The sequence below is a fragment of the Pituophis catenifer genome, unplaced genomic scaffold (assembly GCF_029215685.1).
Source record: "Pituophis catenifer annectens isolate HBS135680 unplaced genomic scaffold, rPitCat1.0.hap2 SCAF_2, whole genome shotgun sequence".
Classification (NCBI taxonomy): Eukaryota; Metazoa; Chordata; class Lepidosauria; order Squamata; family Colubridae; genus Pituophis; species Pituophis catenifer.
The window spans coordinates 232,685,347-232,710,726 of NW_027256882.1; the positions used below are offsets into that span (position 1 = coordinate 232,685,347).

General features: G+C 35.1%; 1 protein-coding gene across 1 annotated transcript in view; it reads right to left on the minus strand.

Moving 5' to 3' along the window:
* Window positions 1-7,559: 7,559 nt before the first annotated feature.
* Window positions 7,560-25,380, minus strand: part of SLC28A3 (solute carrier family 28 member 3) — a 43,107-nt gene continuing 25,286 nt past the window's right edge. The window contains exons 9-18 of the mRNA XM_070934516.1: window positions 24,664-24,744; window positions 22,352-22,432; window positions 20,978-21,103; window positions 20,274-20,404; window positions 19,249-19,417; window positions 15,610-15,807; window positions 12,822-12,903; window positions 9,477-9,575; window positions 8,490-8,592; window positions 7,560-7,683 (exon numbers count right to left, since the gene is read on the minus strand). Coding sequence (XP_070790617.1) covers window positions 7,560-7,683; window positions 8,490-8,592; window positions 9,477-9,575; window positions 12,822-12,903; window positions 15,610-15,807; window positions 19,249-19,417; window positions 20,274-20,404; window positions 20,978-21,103; window positions 22,352-22,432; window positions 24,664-24,744 — 1,194 coding nt within the window. The remainder of the gene's footprint in view (window positions 7,684-8,489; window positions 8,593-9,476; window positions 9,576-12,821; window positions 12,904-15,609; window positions 15,808-19,248; window positions 19,418-20,273; window positions 20,405-20,977; window positions 21,104-22,351; window positions 22,433-24,663; window positions 24,745-25,380) is intronic.

The window sequence follows — 25,380 nt, forward strand, 5'->3', positions numbered from 1 at the left end:
TGCCCACAGAACCAGTAGTAAAAAAAAATTGAATTTCACCACTGCCAAGAAGCCATTCCTGGACCTCACAATACTGGATAATTTTAATCCAGTATACAATTTCCACTTTTTGGAGAAGGTGATTAAGAAATTGATTGTGCAGCAGCTTCACAAGGCCTTGGATTTATTAAATTTATATACTACCCATCTTCCTGATAAGGTGACTTTGAAGTGTTTTTATACATTCTATATAATTTCTCTGGCATCCTGTACCAAAGATACATAATTTTTAAAAAATGAACAAGGAAAGCACTTGAGATCACTGACAAGTGCTCCAGACAGCTGTTCCTCAGAGATAGTGGTCTCTGACAGGTTTAATGCTCTGAAAGATGTGGGAATAGCCATCTTGCTCAAATTATGGTCAGTGCCTTTAAAAGGACACTTCTGATTGTGAATTAGCTTAATTTTATTGCCTCAAAGAGTTTCAGAAATAGGTTTCATATTTCCGTAATCACCTTCAGAAATTACTTAACTGTTTTTCAGCTATTAGGAACCTTTAGATGAACAAGTTTACTAGCATTAGGTGAGTTTCCTTCAATCTGTAATAAAAGTTTTATTTATAATTTTAAGAACTTAAAAAACTTTTTTTTAATAAACAAAAAAGGTGATTAAAACTTCAATTTTAGAAAGCTACAAAGATTAAGGCTCCAGATATATATGAAATAAGATTTTGGAATTATTTATAAAGAATCCTTGTGGGAAATTCTTTATTTTATTTTTTTTACCATTTTTATTTTATTCAAAATAATAAATTATTTGTTTTGATTAAAAAAAAGAAAATACTTTAAAAATTGGACACTAGGGGTTTATTTGTTCAGTATTAACATTGATATATTGTTATCTCTGCTAATCTTTAAGTGACTTTTGGTGACATTAAGGCTGAAATAATGATGCTTTATGGACTTGTTTATAGATAAGAGATGGATATCAGAAGAAGAAATCAATTGTTGCATTTTAAGAGAAGGTGATAAGTTTCTAAAATTGTTCATACTCATGATAAACATGAGAAGTTATTTCTTTATATTTCTTTTCTTTTTCTTTACTATATTTTTATTTCTTTTCACTTTCTCTTTTTGTTTTCTCTTTTTATTTTCTGCACCTTTTTCCTTTTCTTTTTTAAAGATTGTATTAGTTTTATTTTTACTGTAGAAAAAGAGAATAGGAGAATAACTTGATAAATTATTGGCTTTTCATTTTCTGTAGACTAATACTTGCTGCTCAGTTGTTTGCAATTGGGAGCACCATAACAAATCAAATAATTACCGGACAAATAAACAAATAAAATATTCTTCAGGAACAGTTATAGTCATTATAATTTAATTTTTATTTTTTAATATTGAAAATTGTATTCCACACATGTGGATATTTCTAGAAAAAAATGCTTTTTAAATGGTAATAAATGTTAGATGTAGAGTGGTTTGACTGTCCCCTAACTTTACAAGAAATCTATGATACTATTGATACAATGAACTATGGAAAGACTCCTGGACCTGCTGAAGTAACTATAGAATGGAATAAATTTTTTAAGATGGAAATAATTCCTATACCATTGGGGATTTTTTTCAGGTGTCTTATGAAAAACAAGCCCTGCTACTTTCATACAATGAAGCTTGAATTGCTTTAATTTTGAAGGCTGGGAGGGATCCTACCAAGTGTCTACAAGTTATCACACATTATATCTTTTACAGGTAATAATATTAAGACTATACATATACATATGTATAGTAATAATCTTACAGTGTTGATAATAATATTTTAACAGTTACATTGTTAAGATGATCAAGGTGTTGCAATAACAGATCAAGCACAATCTTGGTCCACATTGGTGCATCATTTTCAGATAATAGATTCATCTCTATTTTTTTTTTTTAATTTAATAACCACAAGCCAATCAGGTTACTTTGTGGAAAAAGCTTTTGATGTGGTTCAAATTAAGTTTTTTGTTCAAGTGTTCCAAAAGTTTGGATTTCTTATAGATTTCATTTAATGGGTTATCATGTACAGGTAGTCCTTGACATGATAATTTGTTTAGTGACCGTTCGAAGTTACAACAGCACTGAAATAAGTGACTGATGACCATTTTTCACACTTAAACAGCATCCTAATGGTTACATGATCAATATTCAGACGCTTGACAACTGATTCATATTTATGATGGTAGCAATGTCCAGGGGTCATGTGACCTGACAAACAAAAGTCAACGGGGAAGCCAGATTTACTTAACAACCGCGTTACTAATTTAACAACTGCAGTGATTCTCTTAACAACTGTGGCAAGAAAGGTCATAAAATGAAGCAAAACTCCCTTAACAATTATGTCACTGAGCAACAGAAATTTGGGACTCAATTGTGTTCATAAGTCAAGGACTACTTGTATTACCTTCATGCTTCTGTATGTGTAATCACAAATGGGATTATTTCACTAGCAATTAAAGTGCAATGAAAATGTCTCTAAGTTTCAGTACTAGGATTTTGTAAATAGGCATCCTGAGGACTAGCCACTGTTTGCTTATGTAGTATGCAGCTTGAGGCTGTCATTTCCCATAGGAAGTTGACTGCAGTAAAAGATTAGTAGAACTTTTCAATTAATGGAACCTTTCAATGCTTCATTTACTAAAAGAGTAAACCCTTTTGGCAAATGATAAATTTTTCATCCTGTTAGCATTTCTCGATACTTTAATTTGACAAAATCGGGCTAATATTTTCAAGTGAACTGTAATGATTCACTTAGTTTTTTTCTAGATATCTCTTATTTTTACAGTTCCTACTTGGTATCCTTTTAAGAATATACGTTTGCTTATTATTAACAGTACTTTTCAATTATTATTAATTATAATTTGAACAAAGCAGTTAAAAGGCGAATGGCAGTAGATGCCATTAATTATAAGTCAATTAAGTTCTTAAAAATATATTTCTGAAACATTGAAAAATTAAGAAATGAATCTGAAGTTCCTCCGAATATTTTTTGGCAGGTGATTCAATTTAAGAATTTGTATTTGGGTAAACTAAAACACACTATTTTGTTTCTTTGGTTATAATTCTTTAAAAAATTCAAAATATTAGTTCAGATATTATTGCTGTTTCTGAAAGTCTGCATCATGGGAAATGCTTGAGGAATTAACTCCTAATTCCTCAAAATGTAACTCCTAAAACAGTAATTCTCTTTTACACAAAGTGAAAAGAAGCGGATGAAACCAATACTAGTTAGTCACATAACTTCTGCAATAATCCATTTACATGTTCCAACCCGGTCAACCAGTGGAAGATTGCTTTGAAGAGTATGAAATTATATGGCATTAAAATTAGAATAACTCAAAATTTTGTTTCAAATATATTGGACACCTTAGGGAATGTTTAATAAGAGATGGTTGCAATTGACATGCTGATGAGAATGGAACTTAGAAGCTAGAACATTTTGCTCATTTTGGATAAGATATATTATTGTCACATTCTGGATTGAAATAAATAGTCTTATTTTTCGTGGCTATATTGTATAGAATTTGGAATCCAGAACTGAGGGTTTTATTATAAAACATATTACAAAGGAAGGAGAAATCTCTTCCTATTTTGTATTGTTTTCAACTTTCCTCATTTTTTTCCTCAGAAAGAGACAAGGAAAAAAAGGCTTCTGAATGATATGGTTAATTTGTCCAAGTTCCATTATCACCTTCAAACACTGCAACATATACAGTATATCAAAGTTGGTTTCTTCTTAGAGGTCCTAATAAATGTGCATGTGTTGATTATTCTTCTTGGATAGAAAGTTTCTTTTAAAATGTATAGGTTGCATCCTGGATTCAACAATACACGAACCAAATTTTATAGGCCAAACTCAGGGAGCAAGCCAAGAATGTGATTTTTTTTTTGGAAGAACTTCCCTGATGAAACCCTGCCATCTAGTGTTTCTTTTTCAAGAATTAGAAAAGAAGAAACAGTGCTTTAATGAAGTGTTTTAATACTGTGTGTGACCAACCATACGCTAAATAAATAAAAATAAGTGCTATGCTTTATTTTACCCAAACAGAAAATGAGTTTCTTAAAACTCATCATTGTGCTTCATCAGCCTAATATTTAGCAACTCCGGATTTTCAGCAAGAATGCTGTAAGATTTCTTTTATCTCTCTCAAAAGAACAAGGCAATGCAGCAGATGAAGGGTGGGAGGTAAGGGATCAGACGCACAGTTCCAAATTAGGTCTCTTATGTTACAAAACTCAGCCTGGATTTCCCCTCCCTGATATTATTACTACCCTGACTATCATATTGACAACTTTATATTTGACAGGAAACCAGTTTCCATCTCAAAACATTAAGAAAAATAGCTATGGATTCTTTGGGCATAGGCATTCGACAAGGATAAATGAGTACTTTTTAAAGGATTAGGATGGTAAAAGACCCAGCTGTTAGCCAAAATCATGTGGTCTCTCATGATTAGCAGCAACCTTTTAAAACAACTAATATAATGCAATGTTTTCTTTACTTAAAATATGGACCTCACAAATGAGGTAGGTAAATTGAGGACCCAGTTTGTGGGGGCAATAAGCTGACTTTGTAAAAATATACAAAAGTATGAAGGCTATTGCTTAACGCATCTGTGCATTGTAAGAGTCTCTGGAGAAGGGCGGTATATAAATCAAATTAAAAAAAACAAAAAAACAAAAAACAAAACCCAGCCACATAAAAACCCCGAATGGGAATATGGGGTAAGGAAGGTCAAGACTGCACCAACTTGATTCTTTTTATAGTATAAAAGGGGAAGGGGAAGAGAAAGAAAATTTTTCAGGCTTTCATGATTCTTTTATTATACTATATAGCAGCAGTTCTTGTGAGGTTTTTCTTGACCTGGCCTGCTTTGAAGAGCTGACATGTGCTAAACTCAAGATTAGACCACCTTTCCTTCTACATGTTTCTAGATGTACTGAACTTCTACTTCCACAATGCAGCATAGATTTTAAAATTACTAGAACTGAAGTCTATCACACCTGGAGAGTACTGCACTGAGATTAGACAAATACCAGAATGACAAGAATATCAATAATTGTTATATATCTCCAGGACCAGAAACAATATATCACCAGCTATAGAATAGCAAATTCTATTGCCGCCATGCTCTTATGATTATCCGGGTATAAAACATATATGTTCTGATCTTATATCATAAGACCCCCCCCTCTCTCTCTCTCTCCCTCTCTCTTTCTCTCTCTCTCTCTCTCTCACACACACACACACACACATACATGCATGTACACACATACGAACTCATATACAGCATGTTTTTTGTGGCACAACTAAACTACATGAGCTTAAACTTGCATTTAAAAAACACACAATACTCTATTAGATGTTTTTCCGAAGAATGAGATCAGCAGTTTTATATGACCAGAAAGAACTATGCATGTAGAAAAGAATTTATTCATTTTATTAAAAATTAAATGTTACCATTAGAATATATACAAATTTCAGAATGATATATTTTATCAACATGTTTTCCATGTTGCAGAAATAATGTACAAAATGCCCTTGGAAAATATTTTGAAAGTAAAAAAAAAGACTGCTTAAATATTATTAAGATAAATCATTTATCTTTAAACACAGAAATTTGACAAAGCTCTATTGCAACACATAATAATTTAAAAAACCAAACTTTTATTTTAAAAACTTTGTTCTTTTTTTTCTTTTCCTTTCTATTAATAATAATTATTTTTTTCTCTTTGATCCTCTTCATTAAAAAAAGGAAAATAAAAGATCAAAGTTATCTATTGATGTGTGGCAATTTCTATGTATTTATTCATGAAATAACAGGATAGATACTATGATCTATCAAAATTTCCATTGCAATATTTTTCAAGTTCAACAATTGAAATTATGTGGACTTCAGCTCCCAGAATTTCCCAGCCAACATGCATGCTGGCTCTGGAATCCTGGGAGTTCAAGTCTTCACAATTTAAAGTACTTCTTTGAATGAGAGGATTGACCTTTTACCTCTTAAATAGGCCTTGGTTTGCCCTCTCTTCAAGAAGCCCTTATTAGACCCCTCCATCCTGGACAACTTTCATTCAATATTTAACCTCCCCTTTTTGGGGAAGGTGATTGAGAAAGTGGTTAGATTGTAGTTTCAGTGAACAATGGATGAAATTGATTATTTGGATCCTTTTTAGTCAGGATTCAGATCTGGTTATGGGATGGTAATGGTATTGGTTGTATTTTTGGATGATGTCTAACTGGCATGATGGGGGTTGTGCATGTATCCTTGCTTTTTTGTAAGAATAGCAGCAATACAAATTGATAAATATATAAAAATAATTGAAACAGAGCATATTTATTTAATTATTTGGCATTATACCTGTTAATATTACACCAGCAGCTCATTAAGAATATGGTAGAACAAATTCTAATAGTGAAAACTGTATTTTCTTTTATAGATCATATAATAGTACTTAAATTGATATTTTGTTAATATTCTAGCAACAAAAGTGCCTATGTGCTTATACATTTCATTAATTTATACAGATGACCCTGCATTGTAAAAATAGAACCTGTTCTACATATTTTTGGATCATGGTGATGATGGGAAGCTGATTTTCAAATGGAACTGGTTTTCCTTGATTAATATCTGAATGAAAATATTCCCAGCTTATAAAAATTATATATATATTCTTACATCAAGTTATATACAGTATGTAATTGTTAAAGTAAATAACAACTCAGTTCTGGGAAAGAAGAAGAGTAGGAAAGAAAATAAAAAATAGCCCTGCTTTGATTTTGTTTGGCACAAGACTGCCTGGAGGGAAACTCTGGCAAGATTTCAAAATTCTGTTATTATATCCTATACCACCAAAGTGGAGTTCCGTTAGTTTGTGAGTTGCCTGTGTTTTTACTTGGATTTGGAAATAAGCTCCATATGGGGAAAAGAAGCAGCTTAATTCTGAGCAGACGTACTTAGGATCACATTAAAATAACAATCTTATCTCAGTAGAACAAAACAGGGTATCTAAACAGATAATAGGTATCTAAACAGAAATTGAAAGGTATATATTAAGCAAATTTAGTCATCTTAAATAATTATTGAATATTTCTCTGATGGGCTCAAATTGAATTAATGTGACTGAATGTGTCTCCATCTTATCCCATCCCAAGCTACATTTTAACCAAGTTCAGTGGCTTATTGTATCAACGGGATCCATACAGACACTACTGGGAATTGGTGCCAACCAGACCTTCTAACCTACAATGTGCTGTCAAGTTATTTCTATAAATCCAAGATGGAAGCCATTTCAGATTCAAATGTCATTCTAAACTTTAAATGTGAATTGAGATATATGTATGCGCAAGTTTTTTTTTCCTTACAAATATATCAACATGTCCTTCATCAGCAACATCATGAAAATAGAGGGTGCAGATAGCTAACACTCCAGTTTAAGTTAAAATAAGTTTTTTCCCTGTCTACATTAGCAACAAGATCACCCCATTTCCATCTTGTCTTTTCTGTTCATCCACCATGAATTTGAATCCTATGCAGTAGCTTAAGATAATGGAGTGACCAAGCTGCAATTAACCTTGGATGGGCCCAGAAGTTGACAGCATTGCTGCAAGGATCTTAAACCGCTGTTAGACTTTGGGAAGACTTCTGCAGAACTGTTGCCACTGCTTGATAAAAAAGAGAATGATGATGATGATGATGATGATAATAATGTTAGTTATCATACTTAACATTTCATCAGTGGATTACAACATTATTATAAACTGTAAAAATGCAATGGATAAAATGTCCATTATGAATAATATTTTCAAAATGTTCCTGCGCAGCCAACAGCTTGTGTCATTGGCAATGAATCGTTATGATTATTTCAGACTAGCTAGAACAGAATAATAAATTTAGCAAATGTAACAAAACTCGCCAGATTTCTTTGTGAGGTTCCCATTTTCCCTAAATTAGCATTTGGCCAGTGGGAAAAATTCTGTGCATGCAGGAGTCTTTGTTTGTGTATTAGCCTCCTACTTAGAGTAAGGTTGCTTAAAATAAGATATTAACTGGAAAAAAGAAAAGGTGTAAACTGCATTTCTCACTAATATGTCTGCTCCTGATCATACATCTATAAGATTTCCAAATATATATACCAGGTAAGAGAACTCTTAATGTATTGCAAAAGCATCACTGAAGATAAAATTTTACCATAAATCTTCAAAAGCCGTATAGTCAAACTAAGCAAAGGTGTTCAAAATTACTGTGCTGTCTTGAAGAGCAGAGAAGTATGGAAGCATTTTTTTTTTTTAAAAACGAGCCTTTTATAACCCTTAAAAAAAAACTATATCCAGGAACTTCTGAAATATTATTATGCCATACTTTTATATATTATAGTTCATTTCACATAAGTGTTCTTGGAGTATTTACTGGCAACAAGCAGTTTGACTTCACGTATGATCTCTATGACACGAAATTCTGATCTAATTACCTGTTAAAGAGGTTTAAACAGCAGGCAATTATTTCTGTGCTATTGTCATTTGCACTGAAGTTGCTTTGTAATAACGCTGTACATGGATTTTCAGATAGTATACCTGAAAAAGGGTCAGAAAAGATATTTGTATTAAGAAATAGTATCTCTGGATTATGGCAACAAATTCACTGTACTTCAAATGTACTTCATTTCTGTTTTTCATAAGGTTGTTTGATTTAAACTAACATTGAATGGATTGGTTTGCACAGTAGCTGGGTTGTGGTTTTCAGAATCCATCTCAGGGACTTTGCATAATCTATCATACCATCTATATTTTTTGACCCGTTCAGACAGAATCTTTGTGTCTGAATGGGTCATCAGGAGCCTGTAATGTTTTTTTTTTTTTTTACAGAATTGAAAAATATCTCAAAGGCAAGACCCACAGCATATTAAATCAGGGGTCCCCAACTCGCAGTCAGTCCGTGGCATGTCAGAAACAGGGCTGCCCAAACAAGCAAAGCCTCATCTGCGGGAGGCAGCCCCCTCCGGTCCATGGAAAAACCTCTCTCCTCGGAACTGGTCTCTGGTACCCAAAAGGTTGGGGCCCACTGTATTAGATAATGTCCTAATAGCCTCAGCTATTAGATTCACAGTTCAGAAAAAAACTGTTTTTAAATTTTACTTATTCCTTGCACCTTTTAAAAAGTGCACGCATTCAAAAGATATTCCTTCAACTCATTAAACAAATTATGCCAAATTGGATAGAATTGCCTTTTGTGAGAAAGAACTACATCTTATAAGTTTCTTTACCCAATTTTTGTATTTCCTTCCATTTTTCCTTCCTCCTGGAAGAGGCTCCTTGAGGACTAAGAGCCCTTTCACACAGAGGAGATGCACTGATTTGCACTATGATCCCATAACGATGTGGGGCACATGTAGGACTTGGGAAGCGGCGCTCAATAAGACTCACAGAAACATAAATGGTGGCGTGTAATGTTACAATACCTGCAACACAAGCTGTCATGAAGCAGGCCACAGTGCCAGCAATCATGGCCCTGAAGGCTCCTCCTGCAATGTCTCTCTTCCTGGAGGGAGCCAAGGATGCTGGAGATGTGAATAGAAGAAAAGAAACACATGAGCAATATGCAATGTTGAGACATCTGTTCAGTGCTTTTCTAACACTTTTATAATCTCTGGAGCAGCTTCAGTAAAAATTCTTGCTACCTAGAATAGATATAGTTAGATAACCATAAATGATATTGGCAATAGCTTTTCAAACGGAAGTTCACTTGATAAAATTGTGCAGAATTTAAACCAATTCTCTGTCCTTGAATCTACAAAGGTTTTCCTTGCCTTTAATTCACATCTCCAAATTAATACAATAATTAGTCAACTTCATGTAAATTGACATAAATATTATATAGTATATATAATAGAAAGTACATTTTTTCTGTGTTTCTATAGCCTCTTCAAAGTCTGTGCAATTGCCTTCTATTCATCTCCTTCAAAGGTGATATGGTGTTCTTTATTTACAAACAAGCTACTGTTTATACTAAGTTTTTGATGAATCGGTGTGGAATTTCTGTTTTATTTTCTTAACACTTCTGTTTTTTAGTTCATTGATATGTATAAACTAGTATGAATATCTACAGTTTTGTTTGAAGGCATCATTCTGAATGTTTCATGGCACTTCCAGCTAACCAGCCTTCTTATCCCAAAATCCTTCCAGTTTCAATCTATAGTCAGATTGGCATTATCCTGATATTTGAATATTTCAAAGTATTTTGGCATCAAAACATTATGAGGATGGAGTGTGTTTATCAGACTCCTTTTCAAACTTGAAGGTTGGTAACCAGGGTTAGCAATCAAGAGGCAGGTGAGCCAATTCCCTCTCCAATATTTCTCCATGGTGCCCATGCTCTAAGGTTCACCACTGCCAAGCAATATTTCCCCATTTGTAGAAAAGTTAGCATTTATTCAGTACTGAATAAATTGTGACAACAGACATAAGATGCCCATATATTCATGTCAATATCTTCTTATACGTCAATATCTCAAGATCTGTTCCCCTGCCCAGTTTAGAAGAGCTGAAATATGTTTATTTTTCAGTGCTGGCTATGATCAATAGGATTATACCTATAGCCTCTTATTTGTAAGACAATATCTTGGCAGCTCTTGGACTTAACCTGAAGTATTTGTGAAATATTTTGTAAGTGATGCTGATTGAAACTGCTTTTGAATGTTTTCTTTCACAGGATTGTAAACATATGAGAAAGAAAAATAGGGCCATCTCGAAAACTAGTTCGCTCATCCTCCATAAATTCTACTATCCATGTTTTGGGAAAATATAAAGTGAAATCTCATGTGGAAAAAACATTGAGAAAGGCAACAGAACATCCTGAACTATTAGAAAGTGAAGCTATAATACAGATCTTTGCCCTCAGCACAGATAAAGATGAGATAATGAAGATCTGCATAGGCTGGGCAAAGCTACAGTTTGAGAGAATACTCAAAAAGCTTTGAACTATCTTGGAGGAGCTCATGTGAGGCAGCAGATTTGCTGTTGAAATGGGACACATCCTATTCTTACTTGTAAAGCAATTCAAATATTATGAAGTATAATCTTCCAAATAACACCAACTCTAGATAAGCATGGACACTGTTTCCCAGTGTCCAATATTATCTAGGCAAGAGCTGTTGCTGTTTTTCAGAACTGAAGTGCTTTAGATGCTGAATTTACCAAATACTGATTGACCCCAATAGAGGCTAAAAGGACAGGCTTAAGACTAATTTATTTTTTAAAGATTGAGGTACATTTTAATAAGAGTTCCTCTGCTTCGAAGCACTAATATTAGATCAAGTGATCGTCTTGAAACTTAATTACATTAAATGTTAACCCTGGAATCATTTACTTACGGTTATTTACGGGACCGCCTACTACCACCAATAGCCTCCCACCGGCCAGTACGCTCTCATAGAGAGGGACTCCTCCGGGTGCCGTCAGCCAAACAGTGTCGACTGGCGGCCCCTAGGGGGAGAGCCTTCTCTGTGGGGGCACCTACCATCTGGAATGAGCTCCCCCCGGAGATACGGAGGATCCCGGATCTGCGCTCCTTCCGCCGTGCTGTGAAGACCTTTTTATTCCATCAAGCGGGCTTGACCTAATCTCTTCCCTTTTTAAATATGTAAATTTTAATCTGTTTTTAAATTATTGGGGTATTTTAATTTGTCTGGGCCAAATAATTTAATTTGATTTTATCGGGTTTTTAAATTTTGTGTATTTATGTATTTTATTGTTGGCTGTTCACCGCCCTGAGTCCTTTGGGAGTAGGGCGGTATACAAATCAAATAAACTAAACTAAACTAAACTAAACTACTTCTGCTTCGTAACATATAAAAGAGAATATTTTGAATGTTATCCAGACCAAAACCATTTCACTGAAACCATTTCAATGTTAATTTCAATTTTCATCCGAAATGGATACAATTACATATAAACAGGAAACACCTGCTTAATTCTGGAGCAAATTTGCTATTTTTGGACTAATCCTGTGATGAGAAGTTCGTCCAAGTTTACATGAAGCACTAAAGGTAAAGGTTCACCTTGCACATATGTGCTAGTCTTTCCCGACTCTAGGGGGTGGTGCTCATCTCCGTTTCAAAGCCAAAGAGCCAGTGCAGTCCAAAGACGTCTCTGTGGTCATTTGGCTGTCATGAATAAATGCCAAAGGTGTACGGAATGCTGTTACCTTCCCACCAAAGGTGGTCCCTATTTTTCTACTTGCATTTTTTACGTGCTTTCAAACTGCTAGGTTGGCAGAAGCTGGGACAAGTAACATGAAGCACTAGAGGCAGGTTAATAAAGTTTTTGAAATGTTTGAATGGCTCTGTTATCTATAAAAAATTTTCAGTGTATCAACAGCTCTTTCCAACAACATATGAGTTACAGAATGCTTGGAATGCTTTTGCAGTGTCACAAAAGTCAGTAATTTTGATCATTCTACAATCTCCAAAGAGAAAGGGTGAGCAATTGCTCATCAAAGCAAAATACCTTGTTTTAAAAATAGACATTAGTCTTTCAAATTGCTCTGTGTATGGCAGGTGCAAAGGATCAGGATCATACATTAAGTTGAAGTTCAAAAAAGATTTATTGCTGAAGTCTATACACAACTAATCAGCTAAAGCTCAATACTATATTGGCACCAGAATTGTAGAGGTCAAGAGAATTCAAGAGGGATTGGGTTTAGACCATTTGTTACAAGGTAATGACTCTAAGATGATGATGTGCTTAACTCCACCCCACCACTGCCTGCTCTTCTCTATAATATATGAAGTATACATGATTCTTACATAGTGCTCCAAGTACCATTCCCACTGAACCAAAATTTGCAAATCCACAAAGCGCGTAAGTGGCAATAGTTTCGGATCGTATCTGAAATAAAGCAAATAAAACACCAATTACTTTCTCTTTGAGAAATAAAAATAATTTTTAGTTTCTGGCTAATGGCATTTGAACATACAATAAGGATATAATGTCGGTGTATGGTTTTGGAACGGAAATAAATTTGGACTTTCTTCACACCCCTCCTTACCCCGCTACAAAGAATTGCATATTAGAAGAAACCAGAAATAGAATATTTTCATACACTTTTTATATCAGATAGAACATTTGGTTCCCATGACTAGATTTACACACACACACACACACACACACACACACACACACACACACACACACACACACGTGTGTGTGTGTGTGTGTTTTTTTTTTCCCCTCTAGCCAGGTTTTTCCTATGTAACCAAGGTTTTTCTGCAGCCCTAGCTCAGTGGAATCACATCCACTCAATTCTGGTTGAGTGGATGTGCTTCCACTGAGCTAGGGCTGCAGAAAAACCTTGGTAACGTAGGAAAAACCTGGCTAGAGGAAAAACACACATAAATCCTATGAAGAAGTAAGAATATATATATATATATCTGAAATAGAGAACTTGACCTTCCAGTAAAAAAAAAAAATCAAATTTCACATTAGTTTTTTTGTAGTCATGTTGATGGTTTCCTAATAGTGACTAGAATTTCTCAAAATGTAGCTAATTTCAACACTGGCATGTCTGAATCCATTAGCAAACACATGTAATACTTAATTGCCAAGGGCTATTTCAGATGTGCCAGCTATTTTGCATCAAAAACATTTCTTAGTAGAAAATGGAACACATGCATAGTGTGTCAATTCTAATCATGCACACATTTGAATGTTGTGCATATCAATGTCACTCTGCATATAGTTTTCAAAAGAATGAGTAGGCTTAGTAGTATATATGATATCTTAAAGCTAAAAAAATCTTTAAAAAATGAAATTGTCTGAGAGAAGCACAGATTCCCTTGGTGAACAGATTTGCATTATCCTGTGGTCATGTATAAAAAGACTTTTCAAGTTTTTCAAATAATATAGTACAAAATATTTTCCTGAATGTTTCCTCCAAATACACCACACAACTATCATGATTATGACTAAATTATTAGGAACAAAATTCCTAATGGATTAGAATTTATATTAATCAGGGTAGGTTTAACGGCCTAGCAGTTGTATTTCTACAAAGTATTAAACTTGGTTAAGGTTGGTTTTTGTCTGCTTGTTTGTGTGTGTGTGTGTGTGTGTGTGTGTGTGTGTGTGTGTGTGTGTGCATGCGTGAGGGGGAGGGGCTAGCATGTTGTATCTCAGGCCATTTACTAAGTGTCTGATTCAACATACTATGTGAATCCAGAAAATGAGTTAATACAGTAGCCAGATTTTGTTTTGTAAACATAATAAATATTTTAGTTTCATTTTTTTTTCAAAACCTATATAAAATCCATATCACAAAAGCTATATTTCTAGTAGCAAATTTGCTTCCCCCCCCAATGAATTCATCTATTAGTGTCATCTTAATTCAAGGACAGCAAATGTATTAGAGCAAATTCTCACTTCTGTTTCCTGCTGTTCTCAATGTGTTAGCTGAATACACAGTAGTAGAACTGCAGCCTTAGCAATTTGGTCCCTTCATACTTCCATCAATACCCCAGAAAGTTTTACATGATCTGCACTTCGCGTGAACTTAAACCATAGAGATGTCATTCATAGCAATGTACCCTCCCAACTGATTATAACAGGATGCACAAAATGACATAAAACTAGGGCTTGTTTGGGGTGTTATTCACAATGAGTTTGGGTAGCTGAAAACTCACCTCTCTTCTATTAATTAAGGGGACTTAAAACTCGGTAGGGGAATAGACGGGCCTAGGTCTATTTTAGAAAACTAAAAACTAAAGATCCTACCATTGGTAAAACTGCCTATTCCTAACACTTCAGAGCAACAGAGATTCTTCTAGAAAACAGGTTTCAATGTGTTCTCTTCTTGAACTTTAGCTGCAATGGAAATTAATTAGCTTAGCTGATGAACTGGTGACATAAGATTATATGAGCATGAATTCCTGATTCCTGAGAAAAAGCCTTTCTCCTAGTTAATTTCCAAAGATCTTTTTTCTATCTTTGAATTAGGAAAGATTACTGAAAAATGTGTCCTTGGTCTCCTGTTTTGGCACAACACAGGTCCAAGAACTAGAGTTAAGATTTAACTGTTGAAGACATCTCATGTAAGTTTCCAGAAAAGTCTATTCTGATGCCCTCAAACCAAATATGAAAATTTCCCTTTCTTTGCCAAAGGTCTTTATAAAGTAATGTAAAAAATTAGGTCTAAGGCGATGATGTTTCATCCCATTCCTTGTTTACAATGGTTCTCAAAAAGAACTTTATGTTATGTCCAATGTTGTGTCTGTAGCAGATTACTGATAAATCAGAATTCTCCTTCTCTTTAACCTCTATTTTGCTTCAGTGTTAAAGTCATGTACAGTCATACACCCCCAAGTGTTCATTTGGTTGTTAGACAACATTATTAAATACAGGCAAGAGGCATAACTTGGATTATGAACCACAAGAAAATAGTAATGTAAAAATATTTATATCAATTGTGGCTTCATATCTGTAGGAACACATGCCTAACATAAATCACTTTAATTCAGAAATACGTTCTAGGAAAGTCCACTGGACAAAAATTTATGAAGTATTAGATCTATTGAAACAGAGCTGTACAGGAATACTTACACTCAAGTACTGTTTCACACCTTTGATGTACATTTGTCCTCCCTTCTTTCGTAGTTTAATCAAGTTTGCAAGGTGTTCATAAGCCACAAATTCATTGAAGAAAGTCTTATAACCAAGGAGCCCTCCAACAATAAAACTGTCTTCCCAATCTACTCCCATCATAAAAGAAAATGGCATGAACAGATATGAACAGATTACCTATAAGGGAGAAAACAAGAACAAGGAGAAATATGAGCAATAACTGTATTGAGTACCTATTGACTTATTGATCAGATAAGCAGTTTGTTGGAGCAGGGCAGTAGAGGCAATAAATACATTATGCCTAAAATGTATTGTTATCAGCTAAAACTTTTATCTAGCAATGTAGTCTCAAGATTAAACAGTCTATTTATTATGGAGACTACATCTTTAGTCCACATTCTTTAGTCCAGAAAGAGAAAAAAATATAACTGAAATAAAAAAATTAAAACCCTTTAAATAGAAATTGGTTTAGATCCAAGAATAACATAAAACTGTCCCCTATTTTCAGGAGATTGATGATTGAATCTGCAAAAGTATACATTGAGTAGAGAGAATGAATAGCAAAACATTATTACATCAATATTATATCACAAGAATACTACTTGCAGGATGGTCAAATAAAATGGATTGCCAGAAAGTCAAATCTCACTGTGGAATTCTATATCTCAAACTGAGTTGTTTTGCCCAAAATAGTGAAAGCGATCCCAATTTAGAGGGGAAAACCCCTTAATTCCTTCCTACCAATTTAGTTTAATTTAACTCTGATTTAATGTAGTCATTACTACACTAAAGCAGAGTGGTGCGGTGGCCTAGAGGTGGCGCTCTCACCTCACAATCAGGAGACTGTGAGTTTGATCCTAGGTAGAGGCAGATATTTTTCTCTGGGCACAATGAGAATATATCTGCTGAACAAAACTCCGCATTGGCAACAAGAAGGGCATCTGGCCAGTAAAACACTCTGCTAGCTCCATTCAGTTGCCCAGATTCCACCCTGCAAGGGATTATGGAGTCGTTAAAAGAAGATGATGATGATGATTCCTATGCTAAAGTCTTTTCTTTCTCGCCTGAGACAATTGAGAAAAAGACACCAGATAAGTGTTAATGGTAGGTGCAGCTCTTAGAGCATTCACTGCTGAACTTTTATCCTATTGATAGGATGGCCGTAGACTAACAGATGGGACATACAACTGCCTGGGGCAGTGCAACCTCATCCATTACCAAAGATGGTACCAAAAGTATCACCCAAAGTGGCACTCAAAGCCACTCTATCTTGCCAGGGCTCAATTTTAACATATTGCTCCCTATTCTGATCTCCATGATCTCCAAGCGCTGAGAAAGGGCGGTCACAGCATTGCTTAATTTACCACATTCTCAAAACCTCAAAATCTGCTTCAGTAGATAGAAGGCATTATTTTCTTTCAGATTGGCTAATAGCAAATACCCACTGAGTTCATTCATAGCCTTTTGCTCAAAAGTAAAATGATTTGATATTTCTTAGCCACTGGCTGTTAAATAAGCACCAAAAACTTTAGGGGAAAACTGTTTCCCCTAAAATAAGACATCCCTTGATAATAAGCCCAATCGGACTTTTGAGCACATGCGCTAAACTAATCCTCCCCTGAAAATAAGCCCTCCCCAAAAATATTTAAATGCATGCGCAGCCGGTCTCTGCCATTTCCTCTGGTTTCCTCCATGTCCCCCAAAATAATAAGACCTCCCCAAAAATAAGGCCAAGCGCTTATTTCGGGGTTCAAAAAAATATAAGAGTCTTATTTTCGGGAAAACACGGTATGCAGGAGAATAAAATCTGTAACGTGGTTTGGGATGGGAGATGTGGGCTCAATTATCTTTCTACTCTACCTGGAGTCTGTGGATCGGGATGGAAACATATTTTTCCAAATAATGTTCAAAATGAAGTAGAAAGGCAGGAAGGAGCCATGTTTTAACTAATTAGGATCTCTTTGCCTATCAGGCAACTGGGCCTACTCTCAACTAGGTTGAATATTGTGCTCAAAAAGTATTTGTGTTCCTTTTATGCTCCATTAGAAAGCAGAAAAAAAAATTCTCTTGGGAAACTGTCCAGGCCAGCTGTATCCCTTTTGTTTACTGCATTAATAACCTCCTCACTGAGTGCTTTTATAAATGGTCCCTTGTAGCTAGATAGATGAAGCATCATTAGATTGTTAAGCAATCCATTACTCTTTTCTTTAACTGCATCAGGACTGTGGCTGCTTCCAAGGTAAGCATCTGCCCGTAGCTTGCCATATTTTTCTTCTATGCTTAAAGTGATATTCTTTTTGCTCTCGACGGGAATTGAACCCCTTCTTTCCTTTTTGCCATTCTAAATGTTGTTTTTCCCACCCATTTATCATTTCCATGGTACCAGATGTTACATTACGCGGAAGCACTTTAATGCAGAAGGTTCTGCATTCAGGCATGCCCTAATAATACATAAATAATTGGCTCAACCTGTAATGAATTAATTCTGCCCTTTTCCTCCATGTGATCATTTCCCTTTTTTATTTATTTATACTTGCATTTTAGACCCATCTGCTCATAGTACACAGTTAAAGCAGGGACGGTCATCCAGTTCCTGTCCCTTGCTGTCCATCTGATCATTTCTTGCTCATTGTGAATATGTTAACTGATTGTCTAGATTAATCAGCAGTTTTTACTGAAGTGGGAACCTTTTTTCTAGGTGTGTTTAACAAAAGTACACCTGCTTTTTCATGGGTTTTGAGCAGTTATATGGGGATCAAAGGTGGAGTCAGGTTTTATTTCATGTATGTGTAAATTTAATTAAATGTATGTTTAAATAATATAATTCCATTCTACTTATATATTTTAATATTAATATCCTTATGTGATTTAGAAAAGCTAAGTTTGGCAACAACTTTAGTTATATGTGTCTATAAGCTTAATCATAATAATGATTACATCAAATGATTGAATAAACCTGTGGAGGTTACTGGGGCTATGACTTTGAAGCCTCAAGTTGTGCACTCAATTTTCATACAAATGCTCTGGGGATATTAACCAAACAGACGATATCCTAGAAGTAATGCCTTTATGTGTAAACTGCAAGATATAGAATTTGTGTGACTTATTTGTCATGACCACCTGGATACAAGCAGAGTTTTTTTTTTTCTTCTTTAAGGTGTACGGGTAGTCTTCGATTTACAACTATTTGTTTAGTGACTGTTCAAAGTCACAATGGCACTGAAAAAAGTGACTTATGACCGTTTTACAAACTTATGACTGTTGTAGCATCCCCATGGTCAAGTGATCAAAATTTGGATGCTTGTATCTTATGATTCATGATGAATGTATTTATAATGACTAGGATCATGCTTTATCATTTATATCTTTTATGTGCCTGAGAGCTTATGCACCGAAGACAAATTCCTTGTGTGTCCAATCACACTTGGCCAATAAAGCATTCTCTTCTCTTCTCTTCTCTTCTCTTCTCTTCTCTTCTCTTCTCTTCTCTTCTCTTCTCTTCTCTTCTCTTCTATTCTATTCTATTCTATTCTATTCTATTCTATTCTTAGGCTGAAGTGAGGTCTAGGCTGCATCTCCCATGCCTTTTGCTTAAGCTAACAGCTATTAGGACCATACCTCAAAGCTCAGTTGTGGGTAGTCGAACATGTTCCCCAGCCAAGACAGGACTGCATTAAAGAAGGCCAGCAAAGCAAGGAAGGCAATCAGATTCACAGCAATGTTGGCTACCAGTGGGATGGCAGCACTGGCACCTTGGCTGGCAGCTTCCAGCAGGTTCCTAGTTTCTCTTCAGCAGCAAAAGAAAAAATGCACATTAATATATTTCTATGACTCAAAGTACAAACTTAGACAACCAAATAGTCAAAACAATCTTTCCCTTTAAAATATCAGGAGGGCCAGCAACCAGAATAATATTAGAAATAATATTTAATATTGTTAATAATTTTTGACACTGAGATAACCTTTTGTGAATGTAAAAAGCCTTTATAAGGGCATTAAACAGGAATGCAGATCTTTAGCATCTGTTGATCCTACAGTGAAGGGAATAGAATAAATAACCTCAAGCAGCTGTTAATTAATTTAATGTTAATTAATAATTGATTAGCATTAATTAGATGTTGATGAATTATTTGATCATATTTTATCATTTGATCATTGCCTGTGAATTAGGAGGTGAATTAGGAGGCGCTAAGAGACCTTATGGCTACCAGAGAGCTGAAATGGCCAGTTATATTTTCCCTTATTTAAAAGTTCTCAGAATATGAGAGATATGAGCTTTAATTTTTTCTGAGTTTTTCTGTTTTCAAATGACTACGTGAAAACTAGCAATTCAGCAGCTGCTCTTTTTTCTTCTTACAGTTGGGCACTAATGGGAATAAATTTCACTTGATATTTGAGCTTTTGTCTGAGGCGGCAGGATCTCATTGGCGTGGGAATGATGGCAATATTACCTCAGTAAGTTCTTTTCATTACAGATGACTTTGCTCAAATCAATCAAAAGTGACTTTGTGTTCCCCAGGTATGTTTCTTCAAGTTTCAGTTAACTGAATCATCCATAGATGAGCATCTATCTCTATGGTTTTTCAAAGCGTTACTAAGTCCAGCAGCCATGAAAATGTAATACGAACATATAAATTGCTTACCCTTTTTCCATTTTTGTATCCTGTTGTGCATTTATCTGGGGATTTTCAGTTTCAGGCCAGAAGAGTTTAGCAATAGCTAAAGCTGCTGGTGCTGACATCACGGAAGCAGTTAATAAATGAGAAGCTGAAACCTGACAAGTGAAAACAAATTATTTTTTATATTAGGACAGTGTTATTCACCCTCAGCCACTTTTGAGTGTGGGCTTTACTTCCCAGAATTTCCCAGTCAGCATGCTTTAGGGGTGAGTTGAAAAAAAATTGTTTTACAAGCTGTAATAAAATATATATTGGAATATTGGAATAATATGAATGTATCTCTTCTTCTCACTTATCTCTATATGGCTTCATGTAAAAATGGAGGCCAACAGGATTTTAAAGAACAGGCAGAGTTTTGTACGAGAAATGGGAATTTTAACTAGAGAAACAAGTCTAGAAAAGTTCTGGAAATCATAGACAACAAGAGCAAATTCAATCGCCACAGAGTCAACTCTCAACCTGACAGAAGAGAGTGGTATCATTAGGGTTAGGATAGCTTCAAGGAATGAGGCTTGAAGCTATCCTAATACACACACACATACACACAAATGAAAAATCCCTAATGAAGCAAAACAATCTAATGAAAACCAATAATGTTTAACAGCACAAACTCCTGAGTACAAGCAAGATAAAATAATTGTTATCAATTACTGCACTTCCATTCTTACCCCAAAGGAAATATATGCTCCTAAAACACTTCCAGCAATGGTGGCAAATCCAGCGGTCATGATAGCATGGAGTTCAGACTTGGTAACATAGGGCAGATATGGCTTTACCATGAGAGGAGACTCCGACTGCAAGGAAGAGAAATCAGGTAAGTGGATTTTAGTTATATCTTCCTCTTATATGTTAGAATGATCCATCAAGCACAGTGCAAAGGATCAGGACCACATGCTAAGTTGTAACACAGAAGATTAATTATTTAAGACTATGAACAAGAATCCAGTCTACTAATGGTCAGCACTAAATTGGTGCTAGATAAGAATCAACAAATTCAAGGGGACTTGGGCCACTTGTAGCAATGTAAGGACCCTTAAATGATGATGTGTTTAACTCCATCCCCAAGCTCTGCCTGTTCTTTTCCTACATATATGATCCAGGATAGCAGTTCCCAATGTTTCTGGCCCTGTGGACTGGAAGCAATGGCAGAGAGCTTCCTGTGCTCACCCACTGCTTGTGTTGCCCCATTGCCAACAGGCCGTGGCCTGGTAGCTGTCCATGGACCGGGGGTTTGAGACCCCTGATCCAGAAAGCTGAAATCACATAGACTACAGCAAGGAGTTTTAATGCAAAGAATTAGGGATAAAGATCAGAATCTTGAAAACTTAACAGAACCCTCCATCCCTCATTAATTAGTGAGTTTGTAAAAGAAGAGCCTTTATGAACATTTTGAATATCTTCTCGCTTGGCTTTTTGCAGTTTGAATTGGGGTCATTCTTCTGGTAAAACATGGTCAAAAGATTATACAGAGAATTGTATAGATTTCTGTTTTAGGAGGAAATCTTGACAGAAAACATCTGCCTATTTTGAACACTGTTGCATGGATTTTTATGCCCTTTCTCATATAATCTAATGCAAATCCAGATCTGAATATTAGGCTAGTGCATGAGCAATGTTTTCATATATCAGGCAGAATCGCTGCTCTAGGAGGAATCAATAACCAATTTATCTTGCTTCTGAGTTTTCTAGAACCATGAGAAACAAACAAACTAGAAAAGAAAAAAAGAATGAGATAATTGTTAAAACTTACTCCCCATGTAAGAATGTCTACTCTGCTAAGGCAGTACAATTGTCGACTTATTATTAGAAATGCTGGATCTTCTGTCATGCCTCTTGGGAATGGGTACTGAGTTGTGCAACAGCATTTTAAGTAGAAGATTTAATGGCTGTTAATACTTACACAATAAAATGAAGGAAAAATATTATGGAAGCTTAGTAAAAGTCTTTAAAAGTACATGTTCTTGTCTTGTTAGATGGGCTATTTTCTGTCAAAAAGATTTGTCCTTAGGCTACAAGCTTACTTCTTTGCTTCAATAACTTACCATTCCCACAAATATATTGCCAGCTGCAACTAAAGATTCGACTGGACTTGTCTGTAAGGTAATTTGCATGATCCATCCAACCTATGAAAGTTACAATGCACAAAATTAATTTTTTGGCCACATTCCAACTGCTTCATGTACATAGAATTCAACAAACGTCTTAACTGAGTTAAAGTATATGTGTAAACTCCTCAAGGATTTCTCCCATGTGAGCAATTTTCTTTAGGAGGCTCTTTGGAATATACCAATTGTATATGCCAAATTATTACAATACGTGAATCCCTAACTGAGTCAGGTCTGCCAGTGTAGAATCACTGCCAGGGACATCTATGCGTATCTTGATTTAGACAAAATGTTATAAACTGGAATATATCAAGATGCTTTGAGCTTTCGTAACAAATCTACAAATAAATCAGTTTAATCTGCCATATTGGCACAGGTTACATAGTCTAAATTACAGAATTTGTATAAGACTAACAGAGCTTGGATAGTGTAAGTTGTACAGTTTATGAATACTTTGGCAAAGTTACAGGGGCCTACATATTCCAGTCTCCCCAGAAACCAGGAATTTAACCATAGCTCCAATGCAGCATCAAGTTAATGTAATTCTACCATGCCTGGGTTTTTTCCTCCCAACCTGTCCAACAATTTAACTTACCAAACAAAGAGATGCAACTTTTAATAACCACAATCTTCCTACTGGATATCTGCTGAACAGTTTAGGTAGCTGTCTGTCATTATAGACAAAATGTTAAACCATTTCGATTGGAAGAATTTCAGAGAACAGAAGGCAAAGAAATAGACCAGGGAAGCTTTTAGTGTGGGAATGAAATCAAAACATTTGGACTATCTAGTAGGGTTTTTAAAAATTTGGATAATTGTAAAGTATAGAGCTAAGGCAGTGCTTAAAACAGAATCAACTCAAAGTTGAACCAATGACTTGATACTATCAAGATTAAGATTTGAGAGATGGGAAGCTCCTTCTTCTCCCCAAATTCTTTCTACAACCCCCTCCAGCAAAGTTTCTTCCAGTGAGAAATGTGACAGAGTACATAAGAAGGATGCAATTATTTTCAGTTCCCTTCCATGAGAATAATTCAACTTTTGTTTGGAAGACCTAGATCCAGGCCATGGGTTGAAATTTTGTAATTCAGGGCTAAGGCCATATAACAAGATGAAATCCTAGTACTGGTTCTAGAAACTGATAAAGAATTGAATTGAATTGAATTGAATCAAATCAAATTGAATCGAATCGAATTCTTTATTGGCCAAGTATGATTGGACACACAAGGAATTTGTCATTGGTGCATAAAGAGATGGTGATATCCTGTGGAGATTGATATTTATTCATAAAGCACCTGGTCTACACTCTCTTATCTTGCACATCTTATTCTAGTTTTATTGCAGTTTGATGTTCTGATCAACTTTTATTGTGTCAGGTAGAAGGAAGAAATTATATTCTAGAAGTGACAGTTAGTGATAGACCTTGTTTATATATTCAGAGCTTCCCTGAAAAGTACTTCAGACCACTGTTTCTCAACTTTGAGATGCGTGGACTACAACTTCCAGTCAGCATGCCAGCCAGTATGGAAAATGGAATTTTAGATATTATCAGGTTTCATAGGCAATAAATCTACTCTTTCATAAACTAAATCCCACATTTAATGTCTAGTTAATGGAAGAAGCTTCATAGACTCATCACTGTGAAGTAATTCTCTCTCTTATACATGCACACATGCATACATTCATACACTCACACACTGTGAGTGTCAGGTTTTAAATTCTAAGCATTCCCTCTGACCTTTCTCAATAAATGATAATTCTCTGCTCAGCCAATTGGAAGGTACCTACTCAGATTTACACACAGGTTCTGTTTGATCTGATCCCACCCTTGCCAGCTTTATCCCTTATACCACTTAAACTCAATGTATTGGGAGTCATGAACTCAAAGTATGTAGAATTCTTCAGATTAAATAAAGCTAGTTTATGATAGTTTGCACGATGCATTAGACTTAGGAAAGAAAAATGCTATGTACTTTTTAAAAAAGAAAATTAAAATTAAGAAGAATGGTCTGTTCCATATACTGCATATGCTTTTATAATTATAATTTTATAACCAGAGACAAAGCCCTTGTGTGTCCAATCACACTTGACCAATAAAGTATTCTATTCTATTCTATTCTATTCTATTCTATTCTATTCTATTCTATTCTATTCTATTCTATTCTGTTCTGTTCTGTTCTGTTCTGTTCTGTTCTGTTCTGTTCTGTTCTGTTCCATTCCATTTCTCAAAGTATCCAGGGTACTGTTACCTTTTTAATAAGCCACTGCATGAATCCAACATAGTACAGCACAGACATCACTGTACTGAAGAAAATGATAATAGGCAGCACCTAGTTGAAGACAAAACATCTATTGTTAAGAACTGTTTCCAAGTTATCTGAATGCTTTCCTATGTTATAAATTTCAAACAGATCAACCCCAGGAGTGAAATTCAGCAGGTTCTGACAGGTTCTGGAGAACCGGTAGTGGAAATTTTGAGTTGTTCAGAGAACTGGCAAATACCACCTCTGGCTGGCCCCAGAGTGGGGTGGGAATGGGGATTTTGCAGTATCCTTCCCCTGCCATGCCCACCAAGCCACACCCACAGAACCGGTAGTAAAAAAATTTGAATTCCACCACTGATCAACCCTGAAATACTGTACTATCAAGCCTGTAATCAAAGACATACAGAAAGATGCCATCAAAGAAAGTGTAGCTATCCTTTATTTCTTTTAAAAAAACATGATTTTATGGAAAGTTTTAAAGAAGAAGATAAAAACTAATCAAAATTAATATGAAGTAAGGAAGAAAAAGAAGAAGGAGAAATAAAAGAGAAGGCAAAAAGTACAAGGAAATGATTTAAAAAAAAATAGGAAAAAAAGAAAAAAGAGACTTCGGTCAGTATATCATAGTATTTCAGACAGTGCCAAATAATACTTCTCCCATCAAAGAACTGGCTGAAACTGACTGGTACTTTAAACAAGAAT